This window comes from Calidris pugnax, unplaced genomic scaffold (genome assembly GCF_001431845.1).
Source record: "Calidris pugnax isolate Ruff unplaced genomic scaffold, ASM143184v1 scaffold103, whole genome shotgun sequence".
NCBI classification, from domain to species: domain Eukaryota; kingdom Metazoa; phylum Chordata; class Aves; order Charadriiformes; family Scolopacidae; genus Calidris; species Calidris pugnax.
In genome coordinates this window covers 21,465,188-21,477,488 of record NW_015090990.1, presented here as the reverse complement: position 1 = coordinate 21,477,488, position 12,301 = coordinate 21,465,188, and the positions used below count along the sequence as shown (strand labels likewise).

The 12,301-nt window shown below is 34.8% G+C and overlaps 1 protein-coding gene across 1 annotated transcript in view; it reads left to right on the top strand.

Moving 5' to 3' along the window:
* Positions 1-7,025, top strand: part of ITGAV (integrin alpha V) — a 47,307-nt gene extending 40,282 nt beyond the window's left edge. Inside the window, exons 24-29 of the mRNA XM_014954159.1 lie at positions 651-809; positions 2,236-2,349; positions 3,925-4,038; positions 4,133-4,240; positions 5,554-5,676; positions 6,404-7,025. Of these exons, the coding sequence (XP_014809645.1) occupies positions 651-809; positions 2,236-2,349; positions 3,925-4,038; positions 4,133-4,240; positions 5,554-5,676; positions 6,404-6,499 (714 nt within the window). The 3' untranslated portion in view covers positions 6,500-7,025. The remainder of the gene's footprint in view (positions 1-650; positions 810-2,235; positions 2,350-3,924; positions 4,039-4,132; positions 4,241-5,553; positions 5,677-6,403) is intronic.
* Positions 7,026-12,301: the final 5,276 nt, after the last annotated feature.

The following is a 12,301-nucleotide window of genomic DNA, read 5'->3' as shown; positions in this document are numbered from 1 at the left end:
AAAACATTTGAAGTAATTTGAACTCAGAAAATTACTCATGGCTGTAAAATATTCAGGATCCTCATTTGTATTCCACCTGTTCTTAATCATTACTGTGAAGTCTTTTGCTTCGAAAAAATTTAAGTATTTAAAATTTCCTTAAAAGAGTGATCACGGCTTTAATCTAGATTGTTTAATTAAGCAAAACTTACTGAGAGAGCTGTATGAATAAGAATAGTTCTAAGTGCTTCTGGAACTTAAGAGACCACTTATGTTAAAGTTTATGGGTGTGTGTATCTGTGTTCAGAATATCTTGGCTGAGACACAGACAGTGGCTGTTACTCAAGCAATACACTACATACATTTCTCCAAGGAAAAAAAAATAAAATCTTTGTTTCTTCAAGGCAAAAGCCTAGTGCCATATAGCTTCTCTTAAAAGTAATTTTTATCAAATTACACAAGTAATTTTAAATTTTCCCTGTTGGGGGACTGAAGTTTAGCTACCATTTTTAGGTAAAGTTGTTGATGCTGTAGCCATAAGTGGTTGAAGGCAAGGGTAGTGGCAATATCCTTTGTGGTTCAAATATAAAATAACAGCTATATGCACATTAACAAAGATGGTGGCATTGGGTTTTTTTTTTTACATCTGTTAACTTTATTTTCATAATCAGCTGAGAAACAACGGTCCAAGTGCATTCAGCAAGGTGATGATGACTCTCCAGTGGCCTTACAAATATAAAAACTACACACTGTTGTATATTGTTCAGTATGAAATTGATGGTCCAATGAACTGCACTTCTGATATGGAAATCAATCCGTTGAAAATTAAGGTAAGTAGGACTTTTTTTTTTTGTTTGAGTGGAATGAAGCATGCTTGTTTGTTTTGGAAACACACATAAAATGCCCAAATCTGTGAGAGTATCTAACACTTTGAGTTAAGTCTTCACCTGTTGCGGAGGAACAAGACTGCACTCTTTGATAGCACTTGTCAATATATATGTAGCAGGTGAAATTAAAGGTAGACAATAGAGTGCTAACCCAAAGATAAATCTGTCTTATTTCTTTTTGCTTTTTTTTCTTGAAGACTGTACTGTACAAGTTCTGAGTCCAAAGCAATGGAATTGTATTGAATATAGTCAAGAACAAAAACATTTCAAATGCTTCTGGGATGTTTATGTAAATTTTCCGGGGTTTATTTCTTGGGAGAAAATGGCATTGGTTTTTTTTATGTCTAGCTTGCTTATTTAGCTAGGCCCTCATCCAAATGCCACAGAGGTTAATAAGAGTATTTCAGTGGGGCTTAAAAGTATGCTATCACTGCCAGCAAAATGTGCAGTTAGCAGAGCACAGAGCAGAAGAAACCTCTTTTTTCCTGAGTTGGAAAGACAAAGAAACACCAGGAAAAAACCAGCAAGTTTGACTGAGAATAGAGAGCTGAATTCTAAGACAATTTAGATCAAGTAATATAACAGTATCTTCTAGAAGAATTTAAGCCAATGTATCTTCCCTTTTTATAAAGGGAAGATGTTCCACGTATAGGACAACACAGAATAGTCATTTATCTTCAGTAATAGGAAAGCAACTGTAGTTAATATATAAATAAAAATTTCCTGTGCTTTTGCTATACCATTTGTAAAAATATATTTTTTACAAGTTTCTTGCTCTGTTGTTTTTTCATATAAATTTGTTATGTAGAGAAAAAGCAGCAGGGATCTGCCTAGTCCCATATGTAAATTTGCAATTTTACATTGGGAATTTCTAAGGGTTTACTGAAATAATTTATTAAACCTACTGTATCCTTTCTCAAGCCCTTCCTAAGAAAGTTTTTGTGTATGTCTGGGCATGTGTACACATGTATAGTGGTATGTGGTACATCAGCACCATACTGGTACTATTTTTTTTGCATTAAAAACTGAAATGTTGAGGAAAAATCCATAATAGAAGATTGCAAAATTTAATTATTTATTGCATTCGAAGATTATTTTTTTTTCTGTATATGAAAAAGTTTTGCGTTGAAGAAGGATTTAGATACTCAAGGCTCTGTGTGAGATCTCATAGAGATTTGCAGCAGTGATCTCGATAAGTCAGGAGTAACATTTTAGTTACAACTGTAGGTAGAGCCAAGTTCTGAAGAACAGCAAGGATAGAGAGAGAGAAACCTGGTCGGTTATATATTTTCTTGACCTTAATTTTGAGGTCTGCAAGTATCTAAATGTAAGTATTATTTATTATTTGGGTTTCCTTGGTGTATCCTAGATTTCTACTTCTAAAGATGATGATAAGAATGAAACACTGAGCAGGGAAGATAATCGTGATCATCGGATCAGTCGAAGGGATATAACTGCCATTGAAGGAGACGTGCAAACTTTGGTAAGCTTTCAGCATTAATATGTTGATATTTTCATTTTTTTAGTGGAGAGATGAAAGCTCTGTGTGACGAAGAATCATTTCAGAAAATCCATGTTCTGTATTTAAATGGTTAGCAGACAAAAAAACATATGCTCCAGAGCTGGTTTGGTTTGCTTTGGTTTTTCTTTTTTCTCCAATGTTCATCAGTGTTCCTCAGGATAGTCAGCCAATGAGGCATATGCCTACAGTTCTGTGCTGCCATGTTTTAAGTCCTTAAAAACCGAGTTCAAGTTGGGCCCTTCATTCAGCGTCAGTTTCCTATACTGTGCTGTTCTCTGAATTTGAAAATCAATACTTCATGGGAGGTAGGCTGGTAAAATAGGGTAACTGAGAGGCAGCAGGTGAGTGCTACAAATTACAGTTGATTTCACAACACATTTCCTACCTGAACCGTGGAAATTCTGTAATCAGACGTGTGGAAAACCTGTCCTTTCTAAGCAAGATTGGAAATAATCTGTAATATGAAGTAAATATATTCCTGTATCACTGTCTTTTTAAGTGCGCTTAGAGAAAAGGACATATCTCTGCTTTGGGCAAGGCAGGACAGCTGCGAGAAATGCTTGGGAGTTTAGGGTGGACTAAGGCAGTACGACCCTGATTCCAGAAATGGTTAGACTCTGGAGAGGACAGAAAAAGGGATGAGCAAAGAAATTGAAAATAGGAATTCATTTCAGATTTTATGGTGAGAAAAGTTACATTTTTTAGATATAAGCTGCAAATATTCTTCATAATCTATAATTGCAGTTCTGAATTTTACTGCTTTTTTGTTGTTTTGTGGTTGGGTTGATTTGGGGATTTTTAAAGGCCTTGGTTTTTGTCAGATCTTCCCAATGACTTAGCAGGATTTCACCCCAGAGACTAATCTCCAGTATTCATATTAATTTCATGAGTTGTACTTAAACTGGCAGGTGTACCTACACTGTACAGTGCTTTTATCTATACTACAGCTAAAATGACAATTAGAAAATGAAGCCGTGCTTTGCTCTGCTTTCTTTTTGAAATACTGATCATTTAGCATCAATATTATATGATGGATATTAATGGAAGAGTGGTTGAGAAAGGCCAGCTGAACTTCTGTAGTCCTAAGTGTACAGCTTCTAGATTAGGTCAGTCGGGCAAGTTTAAAGACTTCCATTGAATGCGAGGAAGCATATTGTGTTGGCTCCAAGTGCAGCTAATTGCCATGAGTTTTCCTATCAAAAAACGTGTGGAGTATGTGATGGGAGTTGATCAGAAACCACCTCTACTCTCCAACGTTTTTTCCTAAGTATGTAGGTAAAAGCACATACCTTAACACTACAGCCAGCTGTTTCAACTTTGGGATTCAAGTGACCCACGTAATATTTTTCAGAATACAAAGTTATGGTACGCTATAAGTAATTATTCAATACTGTGATTTATTTAATGTTATCAGAATAGATTATGGTGCTTTGCCAGAAAATAGGACAATCAAGTATGTTTCTGAGTAAAGTAATGCCATTAATGACTTCTCAAATATTTCTATATTTGCAATATCCTTCCTATTTTCACATGCAGGGCTGCGGAACTGCTGATTGTTTAAAGATAGTCTGTCAAGTTGGCCACCTGGAAAGGGGAAAGAGTGCAATATTGTATTTAAAATCACGCCTTTGGACCCAAACTTTCATGAATGTGAGTGACTGTGAATATTCTGTCCATGCTTCTGAAACATAAAAACTGATTTTTGTATCCACATGAAATACTGATTTTGTTTTTTCTTACACAGAAAGAAAATCAGAATCACTCCTATTCTCTCAAATCATCTGCTTCTTTCAATGTTATAGAGTTCCCTTATAAGAACCTTTCCTTTGAAGATATCCACAATTCTACAGTAGTAAGTCATTTATATCCAGCTTGAGCTACCATATGTAATTGCTTCAAAATTAATACAAAAACAATTGTTTTGTATTTGTTTGTTGTATTGATATTGTTGTATTGAACAATATTGATTGTTGAGTACCTTTTTTGTGGTTTCATATAATTTTAAGTTTATCAGATATTTGATTCATATATTAATTTCAGTTCTGCACATAAAATTGAGTGTAATACAAACTTTTTGGCCTAAAACTAGGGGTAATAATATTTGTAGCTTTAAGAACTTAATTGAAAATGAAAGAAATGAACAGTCCCAATGTTCTTGTTAATGCCAACAAGAAGTTAGAGAGATATTATTAGTTGAAAATTGTGTCCTACTGTAGTAGCACTTAGAGCTTGAGTAATGGACCTTTATTATATTATACATGAACAGTCCCAATGTTCTTGTTAATGCCATTGTTGTTAGAGAGATATATTAGTTGAAAATTGTCTCCTACTGTAGTAGCACTTAGAGCTTGAATAATGGACCTTTATTATATTATATGAAGTACTATGTGAGTGTGGAGCAAAAAGACCATCTGTGCCCTAGAGGGTTTCAAAGAGAAAGGAGTCAAGGTGCAAAGAGAAAGGAAGATACAGACCATTTATTTGGGCTGCCAAAATAAAAGTTTTTGGTAAGCATTGTAGCATAAAATATCTTAAGAAGGGATTGAAAAGGATTGTGATTGATTTTTATTTTTATGTGGTTTCTAATGCCTATTATTTGCTGTTTTTTCTCTCCTAAGCCTTGTGGAATTGATTTTTTTGTTTTGAAAAGGATTGTGATTGATTTTTATTTTTTTTAATGTGGCTTCTAATGCCTATTATTAGCTGTTTTTTCTCTCCTAAGCCTTGTGGAATTGATTTTTTTGTTTCAAGGAATACTGCCTTTTAAGAAAAAAAAGGAAAAGCCCTGAATTATTTTTCTCTTAATTCCCAAATACTTCCAGGTTCCTACAGTTCTACTGAAAATCATCACGCATTAGAGAATACACGTTGCCATGGTGTCACTGGTTGCAAATAAACAAACCCCAACCAACCAAAAAAACCTCCAAACCTCCTGTTTTTATTTAATTTGAAAGCCCTCTTAAATTTGAGTCAGTGAAGCCTTTATGTCATTATTAATCTGTAGCTGTTTTCTCACATTAGAGAGAAAAAGAAATTTATGCTCTATTAATATTATTTTATACACTGTAGAATAAATATGCATGAATGAACAAATGACAAAATGCATGAATGAACTTGGCGTGTCACTACTGAGCAAAGTGTTGATTCATTGTGTTTTTCTATTAGGTTACTACAAATATTACATGGGGCATTCAACCACAGCCTATGCCAGTGCCAGTGTGGGTTATAATTTTGGCTGTCCTAGCAGGATTATTGCTCTTGGCTGTTCTAGTGTTCGTTATGTACAGGGTAAGTACTGTATTTGGGTTTTTTGTTTTATTTTCTTTCCCCTAATTTTTATGTATTACTTCAAGTAGTACCAGCACCTTGCAGAAATACCTTGGTCCCCTAATCATCTGAATCATTTAAGCTTTTGGAGAACTGTAAAAGCATTTTAGCTTTGTCAAGAAGACATTGGATAAAAGAGGATGTCTGTGATTGTAGTGAATTTCTGTGTTTAATTTTTCAACTGATATTTTTTTGCTTTGGAGATAAAATTAAGGAAAAGGAGAGTAGGAGGGGAAGAAAATCAAATAGCATAGTACCAGCACCTTGCAGAAATACCTTGGTCCCCTAATCATCTGAATCATTTAAGCTTTTGGAGAACTGTAAAAGCATTTTAGCTTTGTCAAGAAGACATTGGATAAAAGAGGATGTCTGTGATTGTGCTGAATTTCTGTGTTTAATTTTTCAGCTGATATTTTTTTCCTTTGGAGATAAAATAAAGGAAAAGGAGAGTAGGTTGGGAAGAAAATCAAATAAGGATGTCTGTGATTGTAGTGAATTTCTGTGTTTAATTTTTCAACTGATATTTTTTTGCTTTGGAGATAAAATTAAGGAAAAGGAGAGTAGGAGGGGAAGAAAATCAAATAGCTAATCTGTTAAGATCTGATCAAGAAGCAAAGAGAAAGAAAGGATGTGTGTATGTTTTGAAAATGACAATGCTGCAATTTTGTTATTGTTCTGTGACTCACAGATGGGCTTTTTCAAACGTGTGAGACCACCTCAGGAAGAACAAGAAAGAGAACAACTGCAGCCGCATGAGAATGGGGAAGGAACATCAGAAGCTTAAGCAGAGTTTTATCTGTAAGACATTCTGAAATTTTAAAATGCCTACATCTCGGTTATTGAATATTGGTTTCCCTGTTAAGGAAAAACACTCATGACTGCAAAGCTGCTGGTCTCGGAAGGTACCAGCACGTACAAAATAAGAGCAATATATTTAAATCCTCCTTTTTGTATTAATTATGTTCATACGTGACTAACGCATCTGCACTGATTTGTGTGTGAAGAAATTAAGTAATATGTAGTGCTGTGATTTTGCTTATTGGGATGTAGGAGACATCATCTTTTTTGATTCACAGACCAACTTTACATGATTTGCTACACAGATTCTGCGTTTGCTCTTGAAGCCAACAGCTCCCCTAGATACTTGCTGGATTACAAGTCTATTTTCGATTGATTTTTGTTGGAGTACACTACACTTCATTTCCTAGCTCTTGAAAGCTAGTTGCACAAAAAAAATGGACATAGCTTGTTTTACAAAACTGAAAATACTCTTTGACCCATTAACTCTGCTGATGATTTTTCACCTGCTCGAAATTATGAAAGAGATTATTCAGTGGAATAATTCACATCTGCATGCTTTTTCCTAGAGATTATTCAGTGGAATAATTCACATCTGATACCTATTCTGCATGCTTTTTCCCGTTCCTGCTCAGTCATCTTGTCTTGTGCTTTCCCTCTAGACTTTGCAAATATTGTTCTCCAGGTCCTAGGCCTCTTACTGTAGAGATTGAGCCTACAGAAACAGAAGTGAGCAGTAGAAAGCTGGGGATGATCTAGTGAAAACATTCAGGGCAAGGTCCAAAGACTCTGCTGTGTATTTCCATGGAGCAGGATCCAGATGTTCCACAGAATTCTTGGCAGCATGGACCATTCAAGTACTGCCAGGGACACGATGTTGGACTGGGGCTGCCAACAGACATGCCTGATGAGAAAACCCATAGTCTTTGGGTTCACGAGTCAAACCTCCACAGGGTTTGGAGTTAAGCCTGTACATTACTGGGGTTGAATTTCAGTTTCTGGCAAAACCAGGGAGGGAATACTTTGTTACGTGATGCGCTGTAAGGAAGCTGTTGTTAATTCTCCCATTCTGTGGTTGGCCGTGTCCAAGTGCAGGATGGAGCAGTTCAGGGAGTGTTTAAACTACACTGTCTGCTGGCCAAACGTGTCTAGATGACATCAGTACTTTACCCATGCTCACACCTGCCCTGCAGCCTGCCTGGAGAGAGCAGTGAGCTTGTCAAATGGTGCAGAATACAGCTGGCAACGTGAAAGAGTTTGAAAAGAGAAGGTTGCTTTCCCTTATTTCATTTCGTTCATTGTTTCATTCCTTGTATGTTTCATTGCACAAAAGGCATTTCATTGCACGAGACATTTCATTATGTTCAATACATTTCATTACCAGAAAAGACACTAAAGATATTTGTTTCGTTGTTGATTTTTAAACAGGCCAAAAGTTCAGTGGTTTAAAGCCACGGGTTTGTCATTCTTAGCTTATTTCACTCAGCATTGGTTTGGTAAAACGAAGCTTCTTATGCTTCTGAGAATATTTACTATATGCATTTCAGTACACGTGTAACTGCAAATCAGGAGGTTGCTTGTTTTGCAGCCATGTGTAGCTGTGTTGCACAAATCTTAGAGTGGACATACTTAAACTATTACAAAGGTGCCTTACATGAGATTTGTTTATTCCAACAAGGGAATAAATTACGTTATAAACTCCCTGTATGCAGCCACATACAGAAAAGAAGACTTCTACTGTAATTATACCAGTGTGATTCCTATGTAGGCAAGCTCTTAAAAGGACAAAAACTCTGGTTTGGTTTGGTTTTGTTTCTTGGGGTTTTTGTTCAAAGCTGTGTCTACCCCAAAAATACTGTAATGCCCAGTAAACCTACAAGTATCTGAAATGAACAGTTGGATTCAACTCTCATTTCTGCATCCTTTCTAGACCTCAAATCCACAAATGGCTTTTGTTGTTAAGTCCATTTATATTCACTGAACCGTGATGGCATTTGAGTCATTAAAAGAGACGGCACAAAGGCTGTGGGGACCAGTAGGTATATCAGATATAGGCTTGCATATTTATCCATTTACGTCTTTTTGGTTTAGACAATTTGTTTAGATAGAATTAGCTTATATGAGAGGGTATAGGGAATAATTCTGCTTTCATTTTTGTCTTCTAGTATTGTTACTAGTTCTACAGTAAAGAATCAGGAGTTCAGGCTTTGATCCTGGCCTCAAAATGTGACTTTTATAAAATACAATTTCAGTTACTTACACAGGCTTCTAGCTCACACACTTTGTCAACTGATTATCTGTATGTAAGGAGATTGTTTTTACCCAGTCTTAATCTTAGTAGGTTAAGAGTTTTAAGAGACTGTCAGACAGATTATAGCTCTAATTCTTACATGTGTGCTTTCATTACATGTACACACCGTGTTGACTTGAAATTTATTAGACTACTTGCATGTCTAGGCATTATAAGGAGTTTAAAATAAAACTTTAAAAAAGCCTGATGAAGATCTCTTCAGCTCACACGGAAGGGATACCACGGCATTGTTAATGTCAGTGCTAACTGCATCTTAATTTTACTGTGGCAACTGGAAACTCTCATTTTGCTGACTTTTAGGATAAAAGGTACATTTTATTGGTACAACTACTGTAGCTATGGAAAGTTTCTTCCATTTATTGAAGTTACGTAAGGTAAGACTTATTTAAGTGATTTTTATTTTCTTGCACTCCACTGGAGAATAAAAGCAAATAGTTGCTTCTCCCATGTCCATTAATTTCCAGTTTGGTTAAAAAAAAAAACCCAGTAGCATATGTCAGTGGAGTATGCAGGTTACTTAGTGAACATATATATAACACCCCAAATTCAGTTCAAAGTAATATCTGTGTTTCAGGAAGATAGTGACCAGGATGTTTTCCTGAATGGGAGTGCAGGAAACATTTGATACCACATTCCAGATTCAGCAATAAGACTACAGACTATATATGTATTTGTGTCAGTATAAATTTCATACTGACCTATCAGCATTGATGCATTCTTATAGCAAATATTGTAAAATGACATTAAAGCTTTTAAGGAAACTTTAAAATATGTATTGTGGAATGAAATTAACGCCCGTGAGTCAAAATTGCTGTACATAAGATGCATATTGCAAGCATTAAAAAAAAATACAAGTACAGTAACAAAGAATTAGTCCTCTTTTGAGAGTTATGCTTCAAAAGCATTTTTTATGAATATAAAATTGACAGCTATATAACTATTTAGACAATGAAAACATTTTAAGAGAGTTACATCTTCTAAAATGAAATACAAATTCCCATAAGTACTCCAGTTTGCAAATATTGCAGCATCTCAGTATTAAAGTGATTTATATTACAAAATGCGTATTATCTATTACTATGTTTGACAATATTTAGAGACAGTAAAGCAAAGAACCTAATATATAGGTTTACATTTCTTTCAAGAAACTACCAAATTGTGGAGATAGCTTTTGTATAAGCATGGCCGCAAAGTCAAATATGGGATACGTTTATCTACATCAGTTGAAATCTTTGAGGAAATGTTTGCAGATACCAGTGTCAAGTTGATAATTTTATTTATCTCATTTTTCTGTTTTACATTTTGATTTACATGTTGATCTTTGATTCACATAATGTTTGTGGAAACTTTAAGAAAGTTTATCATGTATGCTCTTTCTTTATAAAACATTTATTTCAAGCAAAGATTTTTTTTAATATTTAGTTGTTTCTAAACTTGTGTCCATGCTTCAGCGGTCTTTAAGGTAAACATGCACGGGTATTTTGAAAATATTTCAGCTATAATCAGCATGTTCTTGGTGATTTGAAGGATTCATGTTGCACTTAGATAATTTTTTTTTTTTTTTTTGCAACATTGAGGTTTGCTGTTGTTTACCCTGGCATAGGCCCTGCAGTATTTTTTCCTACATCCTCACAAATACTCTTGGATCAGCGTTACCCTGGTGAAAATCTAGTCAGTTTTTTGTCTTTGGTCAAGACTAAGACCTTAAGACCTGTTCCACAGTCTAATGAAGTCAAAGAAAACCTGACATTCATTGCAACTGGTTTTGAATGTGACCCCTTGGGTTCAGTGCTGCTGGCTGTTAATGAGGGGGGGAAAAAATAATGGGATTTTATAGAAGGAAAATTGAAATCTAAAAAATAAAAAGGTGGTAGCAGACCACAGATGAGCCTTACAGCAAAGAGATTATTATTTTTGATTGTTTGCTTGTTTATTTCCGTGCTGGGAAGAACCCCTTAATTCCCTGTTGGCAGTGGCCTCCTATCACAACCAAATCCTACAGTTTGGATCATGATTATATGCTGAGCTCTAATAACTCTCGTTGACTTGAGTGGGATCTGACCTCTTCGGTACTGAATCTCTAGCTTCTAACTCCCAAGTGCAATATAACATGATCAGATCTAGTTCACTGCCAAGTCATCTGTTTATTTTGTTTGCCTAGGAAGGGATGTAGCAGTTGTTTACTTGCAGTGGTCAGTATTTTAAAGACATCAGCAACACCAGCGTGTTAAATTGAGGTGATAAATAAATGGTATAGAAAGTTTTTGATCACCCACATTGGGTGAAACGTGATGTATATTCTAAAGTGTATCCATTACTAACTCTTGAGTTATTGAGAATTGGTACAATATTCTCGAAGTCCACTGTGGAAAATTTGACTAGAGACTATACAATAATGGGCTTGAGTCTGTAGTGCTACTACTGTTTGTGTGATTATGGTATTTAGTATTTTGGTCTTTTTTTTCCAGTGTGTAGAATTTTTATATAAAACATGAAATCTAAGCTTTGATGCAATGACCTTCTCCAGATATGCTGCATTAAGGTCGAATAACTTGACCCTTGGCTTTTGCAAAGTAAATGAAGATTTATTGTAGCATTTCAATCTTCAAAAACTTTTACAGGTTTAGGTGGCCCTTTGTAGTCCATGAAGGAAACCTGTATTTGCTATGATACAAATATGTTGAAAATGTAACGTTTTATTTCTTCATATAGCTTTTTTTTGGCCTTTTTTTGGTTTTGCTCGTGCATTAAATCAGTAGAGCATTGTTTGCACAAGCAGAAAATTAACATACTAACAAGAGTGCTGCATTTTGGGTTTCTTAGTCATGTAGTAAATACTTGTAACATAAATTGGAATATTTTCAGTCACTATGAACTTATTTCAAAGGTCTTTGGTACATTAAGGAGAGCAATATACATTTGAAGTCACCTTATTTCTATTAAATTATAAATCTTGCAAAAAAACACCTGTGGGTATTGTGGCACAGTAATTTTGTACTGATATCAAATATATAGCTGTTAAGCTATGGTTATCTTTTCAACTCATTCTTTTCATCCTAATGCAAATTTGATTGATTTTATTAGGTTATATTTTTCTATATGTGTATACAATTTCAAAATATTATGATTGGGTAAACTTAAAAATATACGTATTGAGTTGATTCTGATACTTAGAATTTTGGAATAAAATACCTCTTAATTAACAGGAATTCTGGCTTGGTTTTTGTTGTTTTGTTGTTGTTTTTTTTAAAATCCTAGACACATCTTTTAAAATGCATTTAATTCACCTGAAAATATTTCATGATATATGTTTGTAACCCAGAGTTATCTACTAAATACAAAAAGATCACATTTACACAACTTTTACATTCTTAGGTAAAGCAGCATATATTAACCTTGAGTCAAAAAATTTTGTAATCACAAGCGAGAAAGGATCTAGTCACAAATTATATTCTGTCACCAGAAAACTGATTTCCT